The sequence below is a fragment of the Lithobates pipiens genome, unplaced genomic scaffold, assembly GCF_037356315.1.
Source record: "Lithobates pipiens isolate NorthernLeopardFrog02 unplaced genomic scaffold, aLitPip1_a1.2 Scaffold_10, whole genome shotgun sequence".
Classification (NCBI taxonomy): domain Eukaryota; kingdom Metazoa; phylum Chordata; class Amphibia; order Anura; family Ranidae; genus Lithobates; species Lithobates pipiens.
The window spans coordinates 118305602-118331531 of NW_027507686.1; the positions used below are offsets into that span (position 1 = coordinate 118305602).

At 45.1% G+C, this 25930-nt stretch overlaps 1 protein-coding gene across 1 annotated transcript in view; it reads right to left on the reverse strand.

Moving 5' to 3' along the window:
- PYGM (glycogen phosphorylase, muscle associated) overlaps positions 1-25930 on the reverse strand; it is a 717259-nt gene that overhangs the window by 273776 nt on the left and 417553 nt on the right. Inside the window, 2 exon segments of the mRNA XM_077457746.1 lie at positions 10690-10782; positions 10864-11007. Of these exon segments, the coding sequence (XP_077313872.1) occupies positions 10690-10782; positions 10864-11007 (237 nt within the window).

Here is a 25930-nt window from a genome sequence, read left to right on the forward strand (position 1 = left end):
ACGGTCGGAAAAATTGCTGCGCAAATACAGCGCGAGATAAAAATTTGCAACGACCACCATTGTATTCTCTAGGGTCTTTGCTAAAAAAAAATATTTATATAATGTTTTGGGGTTCTATGTCATTTTCTAGCAAATAAATTATGATTTTTACATGTAGGAGAGAAATGTCAGAATTGGCCTAGGTACTAGAGAACGCCTGATGGCGCTCCGTGCATGTTGGGCCTCTGTATGTGGCCACTCTGTGTAAAAATCTCACTCATGTGGTATCGCCATACTCGGGAGTAATAGCAGAATGTGTTTTGGGGTGTAATTTGTGGTATGCATATGCTGTGTGTGAGAAATAACCTGATAATATGACAATTTTGTGAAAGAAAAAAAAAAGGAAAAAAAAAAAATCTTGATTTTGCAAAGAATTGTGGGAAAAAATGACAACTTGAAAAAACTCATCATGCCTCTTACTAAATACCTTGGAATGTCTTCTTTCCAAAAAGGGGTAATTTGGGGGGTATTTGTACTTTTCTGGCATGTTAGGGTCTCAAGAATTGAAATAGGCCGTCAGTACTTCAGGTGTGATCAATTTTCAGATATTGGCACCATGGCTTGTGGACTCTATAACTTTCACAAAGACCTAATAATATACACCAATTTGTACTTATTTTTACCAAAGATATGCAGTGGTATACATTTTGGCCAAAATTTAAGAAAAATTACGAATCTGCTAAATTTTAGAACAGAAACAAACAAAAATTAATTTTTTTTTTTTTTTACAGAATTTTCAGTCTTTTTTCTTTTATAGCACAAAAATAAAAAACCCAGCGGTGATTAAATACCACCAAAAGAAAGCTCTATTTGTGTGAAAAAAAGGACACAAATTTCATATGGGTACAGTGTCGCATGACTGAGTAATTGTCATTCAAAATGTGAGAGCTCCAAAAGCTGAAAATTGGTCTGTTTTTAAGGGTGTTTAAGTGCCCAGTGGTCAAGTGGTTAAATAGGATTGGTCCCAGCACAGAACCCTGGGGGACCCCACTAACCACTCCTGACAATTCCAAGTGCTCCCCATTTATCACCACCCTCTGAACTTGCCCTTGTAGCCAGTTTTCAATCCATGTACTCACCCTATGGTCCATGCCAATGGACCTTATTTTGTACAGTAAACGTGTAAACGTTTATGGGGAACTGTGTCAAATGCTTTTGCAAAATCCAGATACACTACGTCTACGGGCCTTCCTTTATTTAGCTGGCAACTCACCTCCTCATAGAAGGTTAGTAGATTGGTTTGGCAAGAACGATTCTTCATGAATCCATGCTAATGATACAATTTTCATTACTAAAATCTTGTATATAGTACCTTATCATCCCCTCCATCCCTTAACTGGTCTGTAATTCCCAATAATGTATTCTGAGCCCTTTTTAAATATTGTTGCTACATTGGCTTTTCTCCAATCAGCTGGTACCATTCCAGTCAGTAGACTGTCAGTAAAAATTAGGAACAATGGTCTGGCAATTACTTGACTGAGTTCCCTAAGTACCCTCGGGTGCAAGCCATCTGGTCCTTGTGATTTATTAATGTTAAGCTTCCCAAGTCTAATTTTATGTCTGTCCTCTGTTAACCATGGAGGTGCTTCCTGTGATGTGTCATGAGGATAAACACTGCAGTTTTGGTTACTGAAGCCCCCCCGATTCTCTTGTGAAGGCTGAGGAGAAGAATAAATTCAATAAGTTAGCCATCTGCCCATCCTTTGTAACCATATGTCCTTCCTCATTCTCTATGGGGCCAATATGGTCTGTTCTCCCTTTTTTATGGTTTACATACTTAAAGAATTTCTTGGGATTCTTTTTGCTCTCCTCCGCTATGTGTCTTTCATGTTCTATCTTAGCCATCCTTATTGCACCCTAACATTTCTTGTTGCATTCTTTATAAATTCCAAATGCTGATGATGATCCCTCAACTGTATTTTTTGAAGGCCTTCTCCTTTGCTTTTATATGCATTTTTACATTGGAGTTAAGCAATCCAGGACTTTTGTCTTTTAAATTTATTATCCAATGGGATGCATCTGCTAATGCCCTTATTTAATATGCTCCTAAAGCAAACCCATCTCTCCTCCGCGTTATTTGCTCCTAAGATTTTATCCCGATTTATGCCTTCTAGTAAGGTTCATAGTTCAGGGAAGTTTGCTCTTTTGAAATTTAGTGTCTTTGTATTCCCCTTATGTTTCCTATTTGTGTTATTTATACGGAAGCCAATTGACCTGTGACCGTTGTTCCCTAAATTACCCCGTATTTCCACATCCGTGATCAGGTCTGTAATGTTGGTAATCGTTAGATCCAGTAACTCTTTATTTCTAGTTGGTGTGTCTACCATCTGACCCATAAAATTATCCTGCAAGATATTTAGGAACTGGAGACCCTAAGATGAATGCACGGTTCCCTCCGTCCAGTCTATGTCTGGATAATTAAAATCCCCCATTATGATAACACTTCCCATCCTTGCTGCTAATCCAAATTGTGATAGATCTTTCTCCCCTTCCTCCCTCAGGTTAGGGGGCCTATCGCATACTCCCAGTATTATTTTCCCCTTAGCTTCATCCCTTTGGAGCTCTACCCATAAGGATTCCACCTCCTCCCTAGCTCCCTTAGTGATGTCATATCTCACATTCACTTGTACATTATTCTTGATATATAGGCATACCCCTCCCCCTTTTTTACCCTCTCTATCCTTGCGATAAAGTGTATACCCTTGAATGTTTTCCAGCCAATCATGAAAGCTGTTGAACCAGGTCTCTGAAATTCCCACAAAATCCAATTGGTGAACATGCTGCGTAGTTTAGACCGGTCGCATACTATCCTCTTATTGGGTGTTCCGAGATTGCAACTAGGACTTGCTACTATACTTACCTTGGGCTTATGTGCTTTGGTCAACCTACCACTAATGCCTACAATACTACCCTCTGGAATATGTTCCATGCTGACTATCTCTACCTCTGGACCCTCCCCCCATGACCTAGTTTAAAAATCCCTCTAACATTTCGGCCATTTTCAGTCCCATCTGATCTGCACCCTCCTCATTTAGGTGCAATCGGTCCCTTCTATAGCAGTGGTCCCCAACCTTTTTGGCACTGGGGACCGGCGTTGTTGAAGAAAATTGTGCCAAGGATTGGGGTGTATGCAGCTTTTTGCGGGCAATTTATCAGGGCAATGGCTGGTGCTGGTGCTTCAATCATCCCGGCATCATCATTGATATGATGTTAGGATGATTGAAGCACATTATTTCTATTATTACATTGTAATATATAATGAAATAGTTCAACTCACCATAACACAGAATGTGCCAGAGTGTCACGTGCCACATCGCCTGTCACCAAATACAGATTGTCACTTTCCACGTCGCCTGCCTTCAGATTGCAGCTTGTCACTTGCCACATCGCTTGTTACCAGATGCATTTTGTCCCTTGCCACATCACCTGCCACCAGATGCAGCTTGTTGCTAGCCACATCACTTGTCACCAGATGCAATTTGTCCCTTGCCACGTCACCTACCACCAGATGCGGATTGCCTCTTGCCATGTTGCCTGCATTCATATGCAGCTTGTCACTTGCCACGTCATCTGCCACCCAATGCATTTTGTCCCTTGACACGTCACCTGCCACCAGATTTGGATTGTCACTTGCCAATTCACCTGCTATCAGATGTAGCTTGTCATTTGCCATGTCGCCTGCCACCAGATATGGATTGTCACCTGCCACCACATGAAGATTGTCACTGCAGTGGTGGCAGCACAGGTGTGCACATTAGTTTAGAGGCAAGCCTGGAGTAGTGCGTAGTAAGAGTGAACAGTGGTAATGGGGGGGGGGGCGCTGGTAGTGAGAGATAATATCTTCTCTCCTGCCTCACCTCCGTGCAGAAGAGCAGTGAAGCGGGCGGGCAGTGAGAGATGATCTCATCTCTCTGCTCCCCGCCTCACCTCCAGCATTATAGCAGCCCGCTGTGAGCGTGGAAGAGCGCAGATGCAATCAGGCGGTTAGAAATGATCTCATCTCTCTGCTCACTCGCCTCAGTATAGTGGCCCCGCTGTGAGCACGGAACAGCGTTGAGGCGGGTGGGCAGTGAGAGATGATATCATCTCTCTGCTCGCTCCACCGCTCATCAGACAGTGCAGCCTTCGCAGGCCGGCTGCATACAGGCCACGGCCCGGCAGTTCCTGAGAATATTACCTTGGGAGTCCTTTTCCTCAATTTAGCTCCCAAGTCCCTAAAATCATTCTTTAAGACACTCCATCTGCCTCTGTCATTGGTGCCAACGTGCACCATGACAGCTGAGTCTTCCCCAGCCCCTCCCAGTAATCTGTCCACCAGAACCGTGATGTGCCGAACCCGAGCGCCCGGTAGACAACATACTGTTCGGCGCTCAAGGTCTTTGTTACAGATTGGCCTCTCTGTCCTTCTAAGAATTGAGCCCCTACCACCAGAATCTGTCTTTCCTTTCCCTTCGCTTGCTCCCCAATCTCACTGGAGGAGTTCTTCCCCTGGCAGCTAGGAGAGTCCCTCAGCCCCAGCAGTGCTGGTCCCTTGCTGGTTTCACCAATGTTACTCAATGGAGCGTACTTATTGGGATGCTCCAGCCCTAGATCGGCCTCCCTGGCATTTCCCCCTCTACCCTGTGGGGCCACTAAACCATTAACATCCATCATGTGATTATAACTAGAGCACCCTTTGAGGTGCTGAGAACATACATGGCCACAGGCAACCTACATTCCGTAGGAGCCCCTGGAGGGGTTAAAGGGGTAATTACTCCCACCCTCACCCAAGCCCAGGTTTGATGCCCCAGTCACTCGGCATATGCCAGTCCTGCAGCAAGGGAAAAAGAGTCAATGCTGGTGTAGGACAGCCCTAGTCAGGGCTTTCAATTTTGGGAAAACAGGGGAGTTCCCCCAAAAGTGTGTGAAAAGTGGCAAAGTCACAGATCAGGGCCCTGGTCCATTAGAGGGGGTCTGGCCATCATGGCATAAGATTTTCTTTGGATTTTTTGGAGTTTTGTTTCAGCCAGGTGGGTTGCAGTGGGCTAGCTGGTGGAGGTCTCTTTGCAGAGGAGGGGGTTCCTCTGTTGGCCTGCGTGGAGGGTGATTCTTGTGCAATCAGACCAAGTTTTAGCAAAAGGCATTCCCCTTCTGCTCTATCCAGCTCAAGGCGGTGTTCAGCAATCTCTGGGATAAGGGCTTTTATGAGAGATTTAATGGCCGATTGAACCTCCTTCTCAGATTCAGGAAGCCCCCTAATCCTAAAATTATAGCATCTCGATCTGATCTCGAAATAGTCGATCTTTGCAAAAGCAGTCTCTAGTTGATCCTTATATCACAGAATGAAACAAGGTGGATATATAGATTGGGGTCTCTGTTGCCTGGGGGCCTCAATCTCGACATTGATGTCAATTGCTTTATATCCAACTTCTAAACATAATCCTTACTTTCCTGAAGTTTTTTTACAATTAGAGGATTATTTCCCATAGGAAACAATTAGTTATGTTAGAGCTGACCCTTAAATATTATGGGTTACGCTCTGACAGTGAGAAATAGAAGCTCATGGTTACCCAACTGCAATATAGGCATGGTCTAATATTTGTGGGGCCATGTAATTGCAAAATATATATGGTTTAACATAGGCAAGGTCTGGATTGGTGCATATGCAGTACAATTATTATAAAAGCATTGCCAATCAATGATATACTACCTCCTCTGAATGCTGTACGTCATTAATTTTAGAAAACATCTTTGAGCCTATTATAATGTTTACTTTTACCAGATATTATCTGAATTGTAATGGAAAGAAAATGTGCAGTTGCCAATTCCAGATTTGACCACTGGTGGCATACGCTTTAGAAACAATCAGGCTCCCATGGAGAGCAGCCCATATATATATATATATATATAAATGGGGGTATTAGACCAAGGGGCGCAACATATATAATTTGATCCCCCGGATTTTAAACCCATCCAAAGGGGACCGCTCACTTTAACAGATGCGAGGTGCACCAAGATGGCACTGCCTCAGACGATGTCCTATGATGAAATGTGTAAGGCAGAGGTTGGTACGCACTCACATCATGTCTGGTTGCAGAGTTCCGGTCTGTAGAACACACACCGATACGGAGCTCATGGTTTGCAACCAGGGCATGCTAGCCATCATACTTGACTGTGTCAAGTTCTTATTTTAATAAAACAAACCATTCATATTTACACTATGAGTGCCTGTCTCTTTCGTTCATGAGGTTATCCTGTGGTTTAATATGGGAAAAGATGATTACTGTAACCTCATCTAGTGGAAGCGATTCACGCCTGGAGGGGCAGAAGGATACGGATACTCCAGTGCCTGCTGAGCCAAGGAGGAGGTGTTTGCTCTGAGTACAGCCAGTACACTCACTACATGCGGTAGGGGTGCATTAATCTGGTGAGTGGGGAATTGAAGGGGATTACGGAAGTCATTTTATTTACTGCACACCTGTGGGTAAACCTAGGCATGAGTTACTTTGGATAAGCACAAGTCACCTGAAATGTTGCTATTTTTGTACTATTTGAGATTGAACTATATAATTGATTTATTTTTTTCCCCATTTTTTTTTTTTTTTTTATACTTTTTTCACTGGACTTTTACCTTACTAATTTCTAAGATTATTAATCTTTTATAACATTTTTTTATCATATATTATTTTGCACATTTACTATATATTGTTTGGGATGAATTATTTAGGATGTAATTTGATTGCCTTTGTAGATTTGATGAGTTTACTTTGATATGGTTGTAAACAGCACAATTAATAGTGCACTTTTAATACACATTAATAAATATTTGATATAGGTCACAGGGTGAGAACACCTTTTATGATATCTACCTCATATATTAGGAAATTACTCACCATCCATCTGAGAACAGTGACCTATTGGGGAATCATCTTTCAGGTGACGGGAGTAGTTATCACTCATGCATAGCATATTTACCTGGGAGGAGTGACCATCACCCATCTAGTGCATATTCACCTGGGAGGAGTGACTCACTGTAGAGGATCACTCTTCAGGTGACGGCAGCTCCACCCACCCCCACATATACACAATCTTTTAACACAAGAGCTTCAACTGAAGCACTCCAGGGGAGGCAGCAGTCCAGACTACACCTAAGCGTGGAATACTACAATTTATACATTGCATGTCATTGCAGAGCCTATCATACTAGGACCCCTAGGTCCTTTTCCATCCTAGATTCCCCCAAAGCAGAAGCCCTGGAGAATAAAATGGTGGTTGTTGCAATTCTTTATGTTGCACAAGATTTGCTCAACCATTTATAAAGCGCAAATTTTCAGGAAAAATGAATGCACACAAACACAATATAATACGCAATTATTTGGTAACATAAAAAAGATGAAGTTGTGCTGAGTAAATAAACAGGAAGTCTGGTGCCAGAATTATTGCTCTCACTCTGACATTCATGAAGATGTGTGGTGCAATCACCATTTACATATGCATGGGGGACCTATGTGCATGTTTGCATTAGCGAATTGAGCAAGGGGGCAGGTGAGCTATAAAATGTATTTTAGCATGGGCAATGACCGGTACTCTTTATGGAGAGATTTGGGGTTTATTAGACCCCTGACCTCATCTCTGCCCTAAACGCATATGATTAAACTGAGACAGGTTTGATCAGATGTTTGCCTAGCTAGTAACTGCTTGAATACAACAACCGAAACTGAAAGTGATGATGTTAGGCAAAATCAACAGGTGTTTTTGCACTTGCAGTATATAACAAAACACTTTCAATGGTATATTTAGCAGGCCAAATGAGAGCAAACAAGAGAAGTTTATAGTTTGGTTTACAGTACATATGCCTGATACTGCAGCTGTCCCCGCTTGTAGGCAAGTACTTGTGAGGTGTCATTTAATGTATTTCTGCTGTTGTAATCATTGCACTGTGCCGTTATACAGACAGTTACATGCTGCCTGGGATGGGAAGAGGTTAACTGTGTATAAACTCTTTTCCTGGACTTTTTGAATCCTGTCCCCTGCTATAAGCCACATAATTATCAGATGAGGTCTCAGAGCCGAGATTTACAGAGGAAGGTCTGCTGCAACATGTAGTCTTTATAGAGCATGTGGCCCCCTCCTGGGTCACTCTGCTGGGATTCTCCCTGGAATATGAACCTACCATTAATTAACTTTTGCTGAATGGACTTTGTTTCTCTGTTTGGTATAAACCTGGGCAGCCTGCATTAGTTAGGGCTGCTCTGTTTCATCTACCTTGTGCTGTTGAACTGTGTTGCTGAGTTTTCAGTAAAGCTTTTAACAGTTTTTATGCCTGGTCTGAAGGGGTGCATGGTGATACATATTGAGGGAACAGGGCTTCTTAATCACACACAGGGTATGAAAGCAAGGCTACACTACAAAGGAAGAGGAATCAGAATAGGGGAGTAGCTGCCACGGGTAGCCATGAACTGGTGGGAATGTATAGCAGCCGGTCATAAGCATGGTACCTGGTTTAGGTGACAGGCCCTCCAGTAGCAGGGGGGGGGGGGTCGCTGTTCTTACTCCATCAATTACTTTGTTTCCCCAAAAGCAACTGAGACCAAAAATACAGTACAAAGACCCCATGTATCTATCCGTATGGCACGTGAGAGCCAAAGGACTTAGGTAAGTACACGTATGAGGTCCACGCTAGGTGCAAGGCAGGACCCCAATCTGTCACTGAGAGTGAGGAAAACTCCAATAAAAAATGGGCATCCAAGAGGCGCTAGGACTTTAATATGAGTTTAAACAAAGAATTACCGCTCTAAGGTAATGACTTCTCCCAAAACAGCTGTCTCCACAATCCCACGGGGTGCTGGCTCTGTTTGAAACAGGAACTGAAGTAGAAAAGATGTAGCTAGATAGCCGCACTCCGAATTATTCAACTTTATTTCAAAAATATAATTAAAATCATAGCATCTAGGCTGGTAAACAGACTAACTGCACAGTCTGTTTACCAGCCTAGATGCTATAATTTTAATTGCTTTTCTACATGAGTTTAAACAAGGTAGTGAGTAGGCCAAAAAACATTTGAAGAGCCCATTGGCGCAGATTAGGCAAGGATACCCTACTGTGGGTACTCAAGCAAGCTACCAGGAAAAGACATGCATATATGGAAGGAGCACCAGACCAAAGGATAAGAATCAAAATCCATTTATTGATGATGTGTCATGAGTTATGTTGGACTGTTGGAGAGAGCATTGGCTCAGCAGTGTCTCTTCTAAATGCAACATACATCAAGGAAGATGTGTAGAAACATGGGACAATATGTTTCACAGAGAGATTTGCATTACTGCATGCGGTGTATGGCTCATTGCAGGGTTCCGTGATAATGTTGAGTTTCACATGAACGGGGCTCTGCCTGGTCCCGGGCATTGGTGAGTGTGTACACGAGGAGTGTTACTCCCGCATGCAGGGTGAGTAGGTCCCACCCACACACTGGCTCTAAGACTGAGAACTGAGCAGTCACATGACTGCTGATTACCTAGTACTCTGTCTTCACTGAGCAGAGAATAGTGACTATCAATCACCAGCTCTCTGCTCTGCCCCCTAGTGCTCACTGGAGTGCCCAGGCTGTGGAAGGGGGTGGGAGCTACTGGCTTAGGCTCTCATCGGCACACTGAAAGGCTGAGCCAGCTGCCAGTCGGGCATCTGGCTGGATTCCAACCTAAAGAGGGGATCCTTTCAGAGCCTGGACTGGCTCTATGACATCAGCCAACAGGGGGCTTTAGCCTATTGTCAGCTGATTTTGGGTCACAGGACAGCATAAATAAGTGCACTTCTGTGACCCAGAAGAGAGACGTATGGTGAAAAATAAGCTTTGGCCATACTAAGCTTTTAACTTAACTAAAAGTTTAGATTTTTTTGTTTCATTTTTGCTAAAATAAACAGGTTACACTTACCTGCTCTGTGCAATTGTTTTTCAGCAGCCCCGATTCTCCTCTTTTTGGGTCTCCTGCGGGTGCTCCTGGCTCCCCCATCCCTCCAAGTGCCTCCATAGCAAGTATTAGTATAGTATAGGGACAATTGTGTGTGCTATCTCCTGAAAACAGACACACAGAGTGGGGCTTGGCCTTGCCCCCTGTTTCCTGGTCATTGGCTGTGCTATCTGAGCCAGTGCAGAGGCAGAGGGTAGGGAGAGCCTCTGCTCTCGTGCACATCACTGGATCGAGATTGCGTCAGGTATGCATTTAGAGGGGCTGTGGGGGAAGCTGCAGGCAAAAAGGTTTTTCACCTTACTGGATAGAATGCAGTAAGGTAAAAAACCTTCTGCCTTTACAACCACTTAAAGTGTTGTAGACACTGAAATCCATCAGGGCTCTGAACTGAAATTGTCAGGGCTTGCACCAGATTCATATACCTGTAAGGAAACAGATACATGAATTTGTCAGAGCCTGGCACAGAGAACAGGGTATCCATACTGGACATTTCTTCCTCATTGCTCCCCCTCCTAGGTCACCTTGCCTGTGACACAAAAGACAGGCAGGGAACTACTGCCAGAAAGTGTTAGTAATGCTTTATTGAATTCCCAAGTATGTATCAAAACAAAAATGCAGTTTTCAACTTTGTGGAAATTTGAATACATAATGGAAATAAGAATAATAAATGATAACACAAGAAATTGAAGAAAAGTTATATTACCTTATCCCAGTCCATTTTTTCAACATCTAAAAACAGTCTCATGAGCTCAGGAATGGCAAGAGATGGGTGAGTATCATTGAGCTGTATGGCTACCTAGGAAAGACAGCAAGCACCAGCATTAAAAGGAAGAGTTGGTGTAGTATGTGGAAGAATAGAACATAAGAGAATAGTTACCTTATCAGGAAATGCTTCAAAAGATGTACGAACTGCATCACGACATCCAAATTTAGAAGACTTGAAGCGTCTGACTATGTCTTGAAGTGTGGCAGCTACAACAAAATACTCCTGCTTCAGACGTAATTCTTTACCTTCAAAGAACTGAAAGAAAAACAGTTTGCACACTGAATGCATGAAAACAACTTAAAATAGAAAAAAGTTAATTAATACAAATCACCTACACATAGCAGGTATGAAAACAAAATAAATATATTAATTATAACAAACAAGTATACTTAAAAGAATCAGAAATCCGTGTGGCGTTTGACCACACTGAATTTCAGTTACTTCTAGCCCGTTTTTATTAGTTTAAATGATCTTTAGGTTTGTAAATATTATTATATAATGTAATATTTGTAAATATTATCAATGAAGAGCCCCATACATTTATTTCATTTAATTTTGTGACATATTCACTATGCCCTGTGAGTAGGCATTGCTGTGTCACAGGTTTCAGAGTCTTTCGGAACTACAGAGGTTCTGAGAGGAGGAGTTTCAGAGTCCGCACAGGAATCTCATGGGCAACTCGCCAAGAGAACCTTTTACTTTCTTCTCTGGGCATCATTAATTGGTTCCTGGGCAAACCGCCCACTGAGAATATCGAAATAGATATGGTTCCTTGGACCCCAGACTCTCTCAATCCCAATAGGTCTCAGCCTAGAGATGTGCTATGTTGAGTACATTTTTTTAAACAGAACGAGGAGATACTCCTCAAGGCCTGGGAGAAGAGCTCAATTGATTTTGATGGTGCCCAGATTACCTTATATCTTATACTGAGACTTGTAAACACTGGCAAAGAGGAAATCCCTATGCCCTCTAACCCATGCACTACATGAGGCAGCCATCTCATATCATTGCACTACTTGCATGAAAGGATGGCCCTTCTTGTATACAGTACTTTATTCTCCAGATTATCTCCATGCCTTTCTGAAGAACCTGGGGCTTCCCTCTGTGGAAAAAGAAAGAGAGAACCACCGCTCCAGGATAGCCCTCCAGGGCGGATGCCCTTCTTCCTATCAAGGAGCCCCAGTTGCTGGCTGATACATACGCAATAGGCAGGCAATAGCAGAAAAAGCTCTGGATAGCCGCACACCAGAAAAAGACTAAAAATCCTGTGTTTTTAGTAAAAGTCGAGGGTGACATCACATCAAATAATCCACAGCAAAGGAAAAGCGTAAAACTGACGCGTTTCGCACTGGAATCAGTGCTTACTCATAGCCTCTATGGATCTCGTCACTTGGCCAAACCCTCTTCTCTGGAAGTTCTCCAGAGCACCATGCTGGGAACAATGGCATCAGCCACATACACCTTCCAGGAAAAAAGTGAAGCCCTCATCTGATGGGAAATCCAGGTAATGGGCATTAGACGGTCTCCTTGCACCTGATTGTACTTCTGAGAAACCCATCTGTTGCCCCAATTTATACTTCTGTGTTTGTTCTTGATCATTGACTAAGGGTAGCAGATGGACCCTTTTCTGCTGCAATTATGAGATATAACCCCTCTCATTTGACCTGCCATTTGTTATCAGCATCTGCCTAGGTGAGCTTATGGCCCTTGCTCGGCCAATGAACTTTGTTTTGCTGTTTCTAGAGGGATCTTGCACTAAGCACAACAAGTGTGCTCCCACTTTACTGTGCTCGGACTTCCTGCCAGAACAAACCCCCTCTGGTATCTCATGCCTTTAGAGAGTCTTCTTCCTACAAGCTGGCTACAGTTGCCTACTCCCTCTGATTTCAAAAGTACTATGTGCAGCCATTTGCAGCTGACTTACAGTCTGAGTAAACAGGGAGACAAACTGTTCCTGTGTTTTGATACCACAACATGTTTTTCAAAGTCTTATATGAGCAGAATAGCATTTTCTCTGATTTGTTGCCTGTTTGTGTTGATTGATTACCCTCTAGTTTCTATGTTTGCCTTCATGATTATTTGCAGGTAGGAGGGGATTGCTTAGTGATGCATTTGGGGGGAGTGGAGCCTAATTTTCGACTACCTTCTTCCAGTCTGGTGGAGTGCCTGTAGGCTGGGGGGTGGAGGAATCTTCCTCTGCACAGTCTCCTGGCTTAAGAGCAAAAGAGTACCTGCACATTGCACATCTTTCCCGGGGGGGGGGGGGGGGGGTGACCCCCTGGGTACTTTGCCACATTCTTCTCCGGGCTGCTCACCTCACTGCCTCCTTATGCCATACTGGGTTTCTTAATGTTTAATGTTTATAGTACTATTCCTAGTGTGGACACTGTTGGTTCTATCGCTATATGTGGTTCTTCACTTGTACTAGTCTCTCAGAGTATTGTTAGACTTTTGTTTGCCTTCACCGGTATCTCCCCTCCTTATTCAGCAACCTATTTGCATGTCCATCAACCGTGTGCACCCTTTCCTCTTAGGTGATCCACGCAGATACTATTCAGCTGTTTATGCATCTCTCCCAAGGGCCTACTTAGGGGTTGCCTGAATGGTTGGCGTGAAATGAAATTTTTCTTTTTTTTTTCCCCATAAAGGAAAATAACTTTTCTAACGGGCTTCTCATTGCATAGGCCAAATTATTCCAAACCTGTAGGTTCCACACACACACACACACACACTTCTCTGCCATTTGTTATTTTATAGTCACTATGTGCTAGCTCTTGACCCTTGACAGACCTCTCCCCCGTCAGGTGAGTACTTACTGAGGCAGAGATGCCTAGAGCGGTTCACCCTTGCGACTACGCTCACCCCGTCCCCCAGGAGGTGATACAGGGAGCGGGGGGCACACAGAGGCATGGGCCACCAGCAGGTATTAGAGTTCCTGAAGGAAGGCTGCAGAGCTGAATCAAGGTTTGCAGAGGATCAGGAACTGGCTGAGGGTCCCATTCCTGATGTAGCGGGCAATCTGGGTCACAGCAAAGGACTAGAGGAGGTAAGCAAGTCTGTTAGGCAGGCCGAGGGTCAAACATTTGTAGGCAGGGCAAGAAATGTCCGTTAGGCAGGCCGAGGGACAAACACTGGTAGGTAGGTAAAGCAAAGGCCATTAAGCAGGCCGAGAGTCAAACACTGGTAGGCAGGTAAAGCAAAGTCCATTAAGCAGGCCGAGAATCATACCTAGGAGAACAGCAGCGTAGTCAGGAACAGTCCTGGTCACAGCAGGTAGTCAGATACGGAAAACTGGAAACAGGTACAAACAGGAAGCTGACGACAAACCAGCAAACCGTTTGGATGCCAGAGGCATTTTAAATAGCCCCGCCAGAGCGTCACGTCAGCCATGCGCCATCATGCACATCCATGAACTATTGTGCACACACACATACACACACACACACACACACGAGCCACTGTGCGCACACGTGTACGCCAATCCATCGGGCCGCTCACATGTGCGCGCCGGAGCGCCAATCCAGCATGCATGTGTGCAGGAACATGGCGAATGCAGCTGGAAAAAAGGTTTCTCTGACAGTGTCCCCCCTAGGGGCGGACCCTGGATGCCCAGACTGGACATCAATTCTGAATGATCCCGGTGGAAGGCTTGAATCAAATGTGAATAAACAAGAGAGGGAAAAATTGCGCTACAAAATATAAATTAGAAAATACAAATCCAATACTGCTGCAGTTCTGTTATATACCAAAAAGTTATATACGTGTAAACATGGCTCAATTAGAACCGCGATATCCTAAAAATTGATCTTAAGGTATATACCTCCCATATGGGGGACTGTATATGTAGAAACAAACAATAAATACAGTGCAATATCATATAATAAATGTGACATGAATAGCCTACAATGCAAAAATTTCAATCGTGACTACTAAATGTATAAAAAAAAAATCAATGAACAAAATTATAATAACACTTGTGCATCAACAAAAACTGTGATATAACATATGAGAACATTCAAAAACGTCCTCAATTTGAATGTGTCCTTATTTAATAGTCCTCAAAGTGAATCCATAAAAATAAGATGCAAAACACCACGTGGTAGATCTAGTGTTTAGAAGAGTTGACTCTCTATTTCATGTTCCAAGCCGCAAGGCATACTGCAGTGCACCACCACCATGAATTAAGATTGGCTCCTTACCAGATGTCCCTAAGTAGTGCGCTCTAAGACCCCTTTCACACTGGGGCGTTTTTCAGGCGTTTTTCATGCGCTTTAGCGTTAAAAAAAGCGCCTGAAAGAAGCCGCAACTGCAATCCCAATGTAAAAGCCCGAGTGCTTTCACACCGAGATCCCTTTCACACTGGGGCATTTTTCAGGCGCTTTAGCGTTAAAAAAAGCGCCTGAAAGAAGCTGCAACTGTAATCCCAATGTAAAAGCCCGAGTGCTTTCACACCGAGGCGCTGCGCTGGCAGGGCGTCAAAAAAAGTCCTGCAAGCAGCTTCTTTGCAGCGGTGAATACAACGCTCCTAAAGCGCCCCTTTCCATTGAAATCAATGGGAAGCGCCTGTAAAACGCCTGAAAAACGCTATTGGCAGCAGCGTTTTGTGGGTGCTTTTAACCCTTTATTAAAAGCCCCAATAACGCTCAAAAAACGCTGGTAAAGCGCTGCTAGTTTAAGCAGCGCTTTACGAGCGTTTTTCGGGCGCTGACATCGTGAAAGGGCTCTTAAAGCACTTGGGCTTTCACATTGGGACTGCAGATGAGGCTTCTTTCAAGCGCTTTACAGGTGCTTTTTTTAACGCTAAAGCGCTTGAAAAACGCCAGAAAAACGCCCCTGTGTGAAAGGGGTCTAAGAAATCAGGCCAGACTGTGTATTCTTCACTCCTCCAAAACTCCGCCCTCCTCCAAGATTATAATTCAGAAGGACTCCAATTTATTTGTATTAAATGGTCCAACATAAGGGAGAGAAATCGCTCCAATAGTGTAAAAACGTTTATTTAATTAAAAAAAAAAAAAAAAAAAAAAAAAAAAAAAACACACTTACAAGCATACTGTAAGGTTAGGCATGTCAAAATGGGAAGCGTCGGCCAAACGCAGTTCTCCACAGATATGTCCTTTCTCCAACTGGTGTAGTTCGAGGCAATGAACAGCGTGTCACACCTGCCTCGAACTACACCAGCTGGAGAAAAGACATATCTGTGGAGAACTGCGTTCGGCCGACGCTTCCCATTTAGACATGCCTAACCTTACAGTATGCTTGTAAGTGTATTTTTTTATTATTTGATTTTATTAAATAAACGTTTTTACACTATTGGAGCGCTTTCTCTCCCTTCTTATGTTGGACCATTTAATACAAATAAATTGGAGTCCTTCTGAATTATAATCTTGGAGGAGGGCGGAGTTTTGGAGGATTGAGGAATACACACAGTCTGGCCTGATTTCTTAGCCCACGTACACACGGTCGGAGATTTTGCCAACCAAATCCGTCGGATTTTGCCCGTCGGATTTAGTCCGACGGATTGTGTCCGAAACTGTTGCATACACACGGTCGGGCCAAGTTGGCAAAAAATCCGATCTTTCAGAACGTGATGACGTAATTTCGTGTCGATGGGACTACATTCAAGCTAGTAGCCAATAGCTTTGATGTAGGAATTTGATCTGAGCATGCGTGGCACTTGGTCCGATGAAAATGCTCTACACATGATCGGATTAGGTCCGTCCGGCCCAGTTGGTCGGGAAATATTTCCAACATGTTGGAAAATTGGGTCGGACGGAGATTCGGACGGAATCAGTCCGATGCATACCACACACAGTCGGATTATCTGACAACACGGTCCGATAAGACTCATTCTGACAGATTCTCCGACCGTGTGTACAAGGGCTTAAAGCGCACTACTTAGGGACATCTGGTAAGGAGACAATCTTAATTCATGGTGGTGGTGCACTGCAGTATGCCTTGCAGCTTGGAACATGAAATAGAGAGTCAACTCTTCTAAACACTAGATCTACCACGTGGTGTTTTGCATCTTATTTTTATGGATTCACTTTGAGGACTATTAAATAAGGACACATTCAAATTGAGGACGTTTTTGAATGTTCTCATATGTTATATCACAGTTTTTGTTGATGCACAAGTGTTATTATAATTTTGTTTATTGATTTTTTATACATTTAGTAGTCACGATTGAAATTTTTGCATTGTAGGCTATTCATGTCACATTTATTATATGATATTGCACTGTATTTATTGTTTGTTTCTACATATACAGTCCCCCATATGGGAGGTATATACCCTAAGATCAATTTTTAGGATAGCGCGGCTCTATTTGAGTCTTGAATCAAATGTGGGCATGCAGATTCCTAGCGGGCTCCCAGGAGTTGTCCTCAGGAGGGTATCTCTTCCATTGAATTAGGTATTGGAGTTGTCTGCCCCTCTTCCTGCAACTCAAAATAGACTACTTCAAGTTTGTTTTCCCCGTACACTTTAACTGGCGGGGGAGGAAGTTCCTTTCTCCCAGGCAAAGAGCCGGACACAACGGGCTTCAGAAGGGATGCGTGGAATACTGGGTGTATCCTGTAAGAGTTTGGTAATGCCAGCTCAAATGCCACAGGGTTGATCATCCTCTTAATTTTAAAAAGGCCTAATGAACCTTGGCCGAAGTTTCCGTGAGGGCAGAGATAATTAAAAATTTGCGGTTGACAACCAAACTTCCTCGCCAACCTTGAAGACTGAATTTCCTTCCTTCCTTGGTCATGCGGTCTCTTATAACTGTCCTGAGCTTTCTGTAAGGTATCCTAAATCTTTTTGAAAGTTAGATTGTGTGGAGGCTATCCAGTCTTGTATGGCAGGGACAGACATTTGAGGAATGATGTCAGGGAAGAAGGGAGGATGGAACTCAAAGTCTGCCCAGAAGGGTGTTTGATTAGTGGCGGAGTGAATTGAGTTGTTGTATGCAAACTCAGCAAACGGCAGTAGAGTCGGCCAATAATCCTGAGAGCCAGAACAGAAACAATGGAGGTACCACTCCAACGATTGATTCATCCTCTCCATCTGGCCGTTGCTCTGGAGATGGTACGCTGAGGAGAGGCAAATCTTTATTTCCAAAGTTTTACAGAGCTCTTTCCAAAACTTGGAGGTACATTGGACACCTCTATCCGAGACGATGCTCTTAGGCACTCCATGAAGTCTAATTATTTCTGATCAACAACGACCAGGATGGTGGTAACCCCCCCCCCCCCCGAGGCAGGTAGGTCTACAATGAGGTCCATGGAAAATTCTGCCCACGACCATTCCGGGATGGGCAAGGACCCCAGACCCCAGGATTTGGTGTTTGGACCCTTATTGCGCTGGCATAGCAGGCAAGAAGAGACAGTCCTTACAATCCTGGCTCCACTCCAGCCACTAGAAAGAACAGGAGATTAGTTCAGCAGTCTTTTTTGTTCCGAAGTCACCTGCCAATTTGTGATCATGAAACGTTTTGAGAGCCAAAGGCCTTGCTTCTCGTGGGACAAAAATGTTCTCTCTGGGAGAGAATGGCCCCTGTAGCGGTTTCCGAAGTGTCCACTTCTAATACAAATGGTAGGGCCGGATCGGGGTGCTGTAAAATAGGTGCAGATGTAAATAAAGTTTTTAGCTTGGTAAATGCTTCCTGTGACCATTGGAAATGACTGTGTTGCCGTGTCAGCTGGATGATGGGTGAAAATCCAACAATAAATCTCCTATAAAAGTTGCCGAACCTATGAATGGTTGTACTCCCTTCTTGTCTGATGGAGCTGGCCATTCTTGGATTGCCTTGACTTTTTGTGGGTCCATCGCGACCCCGTTGGTAGAGATGATGAATCCCAGGAACTGCACAACAGTCTTCTCACACTTGCATTTCTCAGCTTTGAGGTACAGCTTATGATTTCTGAGTATTGTGAGGACCTTTTTAACATGAACTCGGTGCAACTCAATGGTGGCAGAAAAAATGAGAATGTCATCCAGGTAGACGACTAGGAAGTCGTCAAGGTATTCACCAAAAGTATCGACCAGATGTTGAAAAGTGGCTGGGGCGTTACAGAGCCCAAAGGGCATCAATTCGTAATTTGTAATGTCCAAACCTGGACCTGAGGGCGGTTTTCCACTCATCCCCGGCCCGAATCCTGATGAGGTTGTAGGTGCCCCGAAGATCTAAATTAAAGAAGATTCAGGTCGATTGGAATAGTTGAAATAGCTCTGGAATAAGTGGTAGCGGGTATTGGTTCTTGATAGTTATGTTATTTAATTGCCTGTAGTCCACACACGGCCTTAGGGACCCATCCTTTTTTTCAAAAAAAAAAAAAAAAGATACCAGCTCTGGCTGGTGAAGAGGAGGGGCGGATGAAGCCCTTTTCTAGATTTTCATCAATGCAATTCTTAAGAGCTTTTAGCTCTGTTTCTGACAACGGGAAGATGCGTCCAAAAAAGAACTTCTGAGCCAGGTAGGAGGTCAATAGAGCAATCATAAGGCCGGTGAGGTGGTAAGCAATCAGCCTTTTGTTTATCAAACACATCTTGGAACCCAAGGTATACTGAGGGAACATGTTGAAGGTTGTCAGGCGTGAGAGGAGGAGGCCCCACTGGTAGGTGCGGGAGCTGCGGTTGCAGGTAAAAGGTGATCCGGAAAGTTGCTGAAGGCGGCTATCAATTTGGGTATATCCTCTTTGCGGCTTTTGAACTGCATCGTAAAGGCTGAGACCTGCTGGCACAAGATATCCAGAAGGGAACACGCACTGTCGGCCTCTGACATCTGGCTGGCTTGTACTGCCAGGTGAGTACTTACCGAGGCCGAGATAGCGAGAGAGGATCGTCCTTGCGACTACGTGCACCCCGCCTCCCGAAGGTGGCACAGGGAGCGGGTGGCATGCAGAGGCACAGGCCACCAGCAGGTATGCGAGTTCCTGAGGGAAGGCTGCAGAGCTGAACCAAGGTTTGCAGAGGTTCAGGGAATGGCTGAGGGTCCAATGCAGGATGTAGCGAGCAACCCGGGTCACAGCAAAGGATCAGGTACTAGAGGAGGTAAGCAAGTCAGTTAGGCAGGCTGAGGGTCAAACACTTGTAGGCAGGTAAACAAAGTCAGTTAGGCAGGCCGAGGGTCAAACACTGATGGGCAGGTAAAGCAAAGTCTGTTAAGCAGGCCGAGGGTCAGATCTAGGAGAACAGCAGCGCAGTCAGAAACAGTCCAGGTCACAACAGGAAGTCATATATGGCAAACTGGAAACGGGTACGAACGGGAAGCTGAGGACAAACCAGCAAACCGTTTGAATGCCAGAGCCATTTTAAATAGCCTCATCAGAGTGTCACATCAGGCGTGCACCATTGCGCACATCCGTGAGCTATTGCACGCACATATGTGCTATTGCGCACACCTCTCTATCGGGCCACGCACGTGTGTGCACCAGAGCACTAATCCATCACGCATGCGCGCAGGAACATGGCGAATGTGGCTGGAAAAAACCCTTCTCTGACACCACTACCATAGGATTCAAAGTTGCACAGGTCCAATTTGTGCTTTTGAATTTGTGTTTCCCCTCACCCCCCCCCCCTATTGTTTTGTTTTCTTTCCTGGGTCCTTTATTCACTCCCCCCCCCCCCCCCCCCACAGGCCCTTATCCATTCATATCTACCCCCATCCTAGTCCCTGACTAGTTAGACCTGGGGCCATCCTCTCAGCTCTCCCTGTCTTGCTATGTGCCTTTGCCTCTTCTTTCTTCTATCCTCTGTCATTCTTTGCGCGCTCTTTTTGGGGGGCTTCTGACTGACTTTTGGTAACTTCATAGTTGCTCTACTGCCCCAACCATAATGACTTCCATTAATTTTTGATCCCTTAATATTCATTGACTAAACTTACTTCAAAAGTGATTCAAGGTACTGTATAATATGCAAAAACAAGGTGTTCAGATCCCTTTCATTCAAGAGACGGATTTCAAGCCTCATCAGCACCGGTCATGCTAAATAAATATTACACTTAAAGGCATTTGAGTAATAATTCTACAGGTAAATCAAAAGGGGTAACTATAGGGTTTCATTTATCACTCTCCATTAAGAATGAGCTGAACACCCCCCAATTTGGTTCGCACCAGAACTTGCAAACAGGCAAAAAAAATAAAAATAAATAAAAAAAAAAAAAAAAAAAAAAAAAAAAAATCGGACGAACACAAGTCTATAGGACATGAACATGAAAAATAAAAAGTGCTAATTTTTGAAGGCTTATATGTAAGTTATTGCATAAAAAGTGTCTGGGGACCTGGGCCCTGCCCCATCAATGCAAAAAAACTTAAACAAGTGTTTTTTTTCGGGAGCAGTGATTTTAATAATGCTTAAAGTGAAACAATAAAAATGAAATATTCCTTTGTGAATATTCCTTCCTCCTATTGTGCCTGGGGGGTGTCTATAGCATGCCTGTAAAGTGACAATTTTCCCGTTTTTAGAACAGTACCACAGCAAAATGAAATTTCTAAAGGAAAAAAGTCATTTAAAACTGATTGTTACATAGTTACATAGGTAGTAAGGTTGAATAAAGACACCAGTCCATCCAGTTCAACCTGAGTGTCTACAATTGTCACTATCCCTGTACATTGCACACTCACCGCCTGTAAAAGAGCTATAAGAAGGCGCGGTGGCCCGGCAGAAGAACCGAAGAGGGGGACAAGACCCCCGAAGTCGGGAGAAGAGGCCGGCGGCGAGGAAGAAAGCCGGACTCCTCTGCTAGCAAAAGAGCTACAAGAAGATAGCGGAGGAGTCCGGCGAGAAGACCCCCGAAGACGGAAGACCCCCGGAGCTGTGCAATAAAGTATTTTATCTCATGTGTTGTGTTTTTTTTGTACTTTTATTTTACAGGTGAATGGGTAGGGGTACATTGTACCCCATACTCATTCACATAGGGTGGGGGGCCGGTATCCGGGGCCCCCTTATTAAAGGGGGCTCCCAGATTTCCGATAAGCCCCCCGCAGACCCCGACAACCAACGGCCAGGGTTGTCGGGAAGAGGCCCTTGTCCTCATCAACATGGGGACAAGGTGCTTTGGGGTGGGGGGGCCGCGCGCCCCCCCCTTCCCCAAGGCACCCCCCATGTTGAGGGCACGCGGCCTGGTACGGCTAAGGAGGGAGGGGCGCTCGCTCGCCCCCCTTTCCTGGCCGGCCGGGTAGCGTGCTCGGACAAGGGTCTGTTGTGGACTTGGGGGGGACCCCCACGCCGATTTTTTTCGGCGTTGGGGTTCCCCTTTAAGTCCATACCAGGCGGCGGGGCCAGCGATGTCTCCTTCGCGGGCCCTGCCTACCTGGAGACCCGCTCGAAATGAGCGGACTTTTCTCCGGGCGGGAAAAGTCCGCTCATTTCAAAAGTACGGCGGACTGGCATACACACGGCCGGATTGTCCGCCGAAATGCGAGTACGGCGGGCAGATTGTTGTGCAAACCGAAATTCTAAGTCCGCCGTACTGTCGGGTCAAAAAAGTATGCCGGAGGCTACACACGGGGGGATTGTTTGGCGGACTTGAGTTTGCCGGACTTTTCCACCGGATTGTTTGATCGTGTGTACGCGGCATTATTCTAAAAGTTCTTTGGTGTGGGCCTTTTTTGAGACGAGTGCATCAGATTGCACCGTTGCTATTTGCAACATATGTCTCAAGCATATCTCGTGTGGCCAAAACATCAGCCGCTTGGGCACCACGTACTTGACCAGACTTATGTCAGCCATGCAGTTCATTGGCAAGCGTACCTAAAAGACCCACACTAAAGAACAAAGCGTACCTCTCCTTGCTCCTCATCAGCTGGGATCTCCAACCCCACTATACCTTCAGTTATCTCGGAAACCTGCACTGAGAGGAAAGAAGGTGTAGAATTAGGTGTGTCACAGCCAAGTACTTGCGGGCAATCTACTATCGGTAAACTGAAGTCCGATTGTACCAGGCAAATTTCTCTGCCCCAGCTGCTACATAGTCGAAAGAAGTTCACTCCCAGCCATCCACACACCCAGGGGTTGAATGCTAGCTTGGCTAAATTGCCAACACTTCAACTGCTGCCTTTTCAGTTGGTAGACTCTGCCCCCTTCCATGAGTTTGTGCAATGTGAGGTTCCTCAGTTGCAGGTTCCCAAACACCGGCTCTCTACCGGCATGTAGAAGGCAATGTCCATGCCTCGCTGGACAGGGCGGTCAACAGTAAGGTGCATACCGCTGACTCATGGTCCAGCAGGCATAGACAGGGACGTTACTTATCTTTCACGGCCCATTTGGTGACTCTTCTGGTAGCTGAGAAGGATGCAAGACAAGGTGCAGTAGTGTTGGAGGTTGTTCCGCCACCACGCCTCCAAAATGCTTCTACTGGTGATTGTGACACACCTCTCTCCTCCACCCCCTCCTCCTCCATGGCCTCTTTCTGTGCTTTGTCCTCGGAACCAGCGGTGCTCCGTAGGCATTCGAGGGGCTATGCAATTACGCAGGCCAAAAGATGCAATGCCATGCTTGCACTGGTGTGCTTGGGGGACAGGTGCCACATTGGGGCAGATATTCTGGCAGCTCTGCATGGGCAGGCTGAGAGGTGGTTGACGCAATGCCAGCTTAACGACTTTGCGCCCAGGCCAATTCTGACATTTCTCTCCTACATGTAAAATTCCTAATTGTTTTGCTAAATTACATAGAACCCCCAAACATTATATATTTTTTTTAGCAAAGACCCTAGAGAATACAATGGTGGTCGTTGCAACTTTTTATCTCGCACGGTATTTGCGCAGCAACTTTTCTAACTTGTTTTTTTCAGAAAGAAAACTGTTTCATGCAAAAAACAAAACAGTAAAGTTAGCCCAATTTTTTTGCATAATGTGAAAGAGGAGGATACGCCGAGTAAATAGATACCCAACATGTCACGCTTCAAAATTGCAGAGCTCGTGTAATGGCGTCAAACTTTGGTATTTAAAAATCCCCATAGGTGACGCTTTAAATTTTTTTACTGGTTACATGTTTTGGGTTACAGAGGAGGTCTAGAGCTAGAATTATTGCTCTCGCTCTAACGTTCGCGGCGATACCTCATGTGTGGTTTGAACACCGTTTTCATATGTGGGCGGGACTTACGTATGTGTTCGCTTCTGTGCACAAGCTCACGGGGACAGGGGCGCTTTACTTTTTTTTAGTGTTCATTTTATTTTTATTTTTTGACACTTAAAAAAAAAAAATGTATGACTTTTATTCCTATTACAAGGAATGTAAACATCCCTTGTAATAGGAATATGGCACGATCGGACATATTTACAGTGAGATATGGGGTCAATAAGACCCCACATCTCACCTCTAGGCTGGGAAGAATAAAATAAAATAAAAAAACGATCCTGGCTTCCTAGTCAGATCGGCGCCGTTAATTTGAATACAGAGGCCGGGCGTGACGTCATAACATCGCGCCTGGCCTCCGAACGATCATAGAGACTCCAGGGACGATCTGGTCCACCAGAAATCTTTATGGTAACTTGCGGGGGCCGGCGGATCCTGTGACCGACTCACCGATGGAAGCGGTGAGTCAGTACAAGCACCGGAGGGCGGTAGGAGGGGGGGGGTGTCCCCTCCCGCCGCCCGTAAGAACGATCAAACGGCGGAACAGCCGCTATGATCATTCTTATGGTGCAGGGAATTGCCGGCTGAAAATGCAAATATCTGAATGATGTCTGTGGCCTCAGGCATCATTCAGATATAACCACCGAAAGCCCATGATGTCAATAGACGTAGTATGGGCGCCAAGTGGTTAAGCAAGGAATGGTGGTTTGCGACAATGGCACCAACCTCCTCTCCACCCTCCGACAGGGACAACTGACCTATGTGTCCTGTCTGGCTCATGTCCTTAACTTGGTGGTGCAGCGATTCTTGGGCAGGTACCCGGGCTTACAGGATGTCCTGAGGCTGGCCAGGAAAGTCTGTGTTCATTTCCGCCGGTCATATAATGCCAGTGCTCGGCTGGCTGACCTCCAAAAGGAATTGAACCTGCCCAAGAACTGCCTAATCTGTGACATACCCACCAGGTGGAACTCAACGTTGGCCGTGCTTCAGCGGCTGCACACGCAGTAGAGGGCCATCAATGAGTACCTGTGCAACTGCGGCACCAGGACAGGGTCAGGGGAGCTTGTTTTTTTTCCCCACGCCAGCTGGCCATGATCAGGGATGCATGCACTGTCCTGTCACCATTTGAGGAGGTCACAAGGATGGTGAGCTGTGACAGTGCATGCATCAGTGACATTGTCCCTCTTGTCCACCTGTTGGAGCACACACTGCATGGAATAATGGACAGGGCACTTGAGGCAGAACAGAGGCAGGAAGAGGAGGACTTCCTTGCCTCTCAAGGCCCACTGATCACACAGGAAGAGGAGGAGGAGTCAGCATGGAGGTGGAGCCTGGCACAAAAAAATTGCACGGTTCCAGCAACCATCACCAGCGTCTGATTTAAATGGTGCAGGAATACCTAGGGGCAAGATCATACTTGGACACCTTTCCCACCAACAATATTCTGGGTTACTGGGTCTTGAGGATGTATCACTGGCCAAAGCTTGCACAGTATGCAATTGAGCTACTGGCCTGTCCTGCATCCAGCGTTCTTTCAGAACGCACATTCAGTGCTGCTGGAGGCTTTGTAACCGATCACAGGGTGTGCCTGTCCACCGACTCGGTTGATCGACTGACCTTCATAAACATGAATCAGTCTTGGATCACCACCAGCTACCAAGCACCTGAAGCTGATGAAACCGAATAATTTTTTTTTGAAATGTCAGATCCCTTCAAGACTGCCTATGCTGATGCTGAGTGACTATCCTCTTCCTCCTCAATAATCCTGCTGATAGCTTGGAAGAACATTTTTGGTTCTGGCGCCACCAGCAGTGGCTAAGGCCCAATTTTTCAGCCCCTGTTTAACAGGGGTGTGTAATTACAATTTTGTGTATTGATGCAATACTTTGCAGGCGGGCTCATTCCTGCGCTCCAACTAGAGTATCTGTGAGGGGTTGCAGTGTCGGGGCACCAGCACCAGTGCCTAAGGCCCAATTTTTCTGCCCCTGTTCAACAGGTGCATGTAATTACAATTCTTGATATAATAGTTCACAGCAGGGCATTCCAGCGCCCACCAAGAGTCACTTTGAGGGCTTACAGTGTTGTGGCAACACTAACACCTTAGGCCAGATGTATGCAG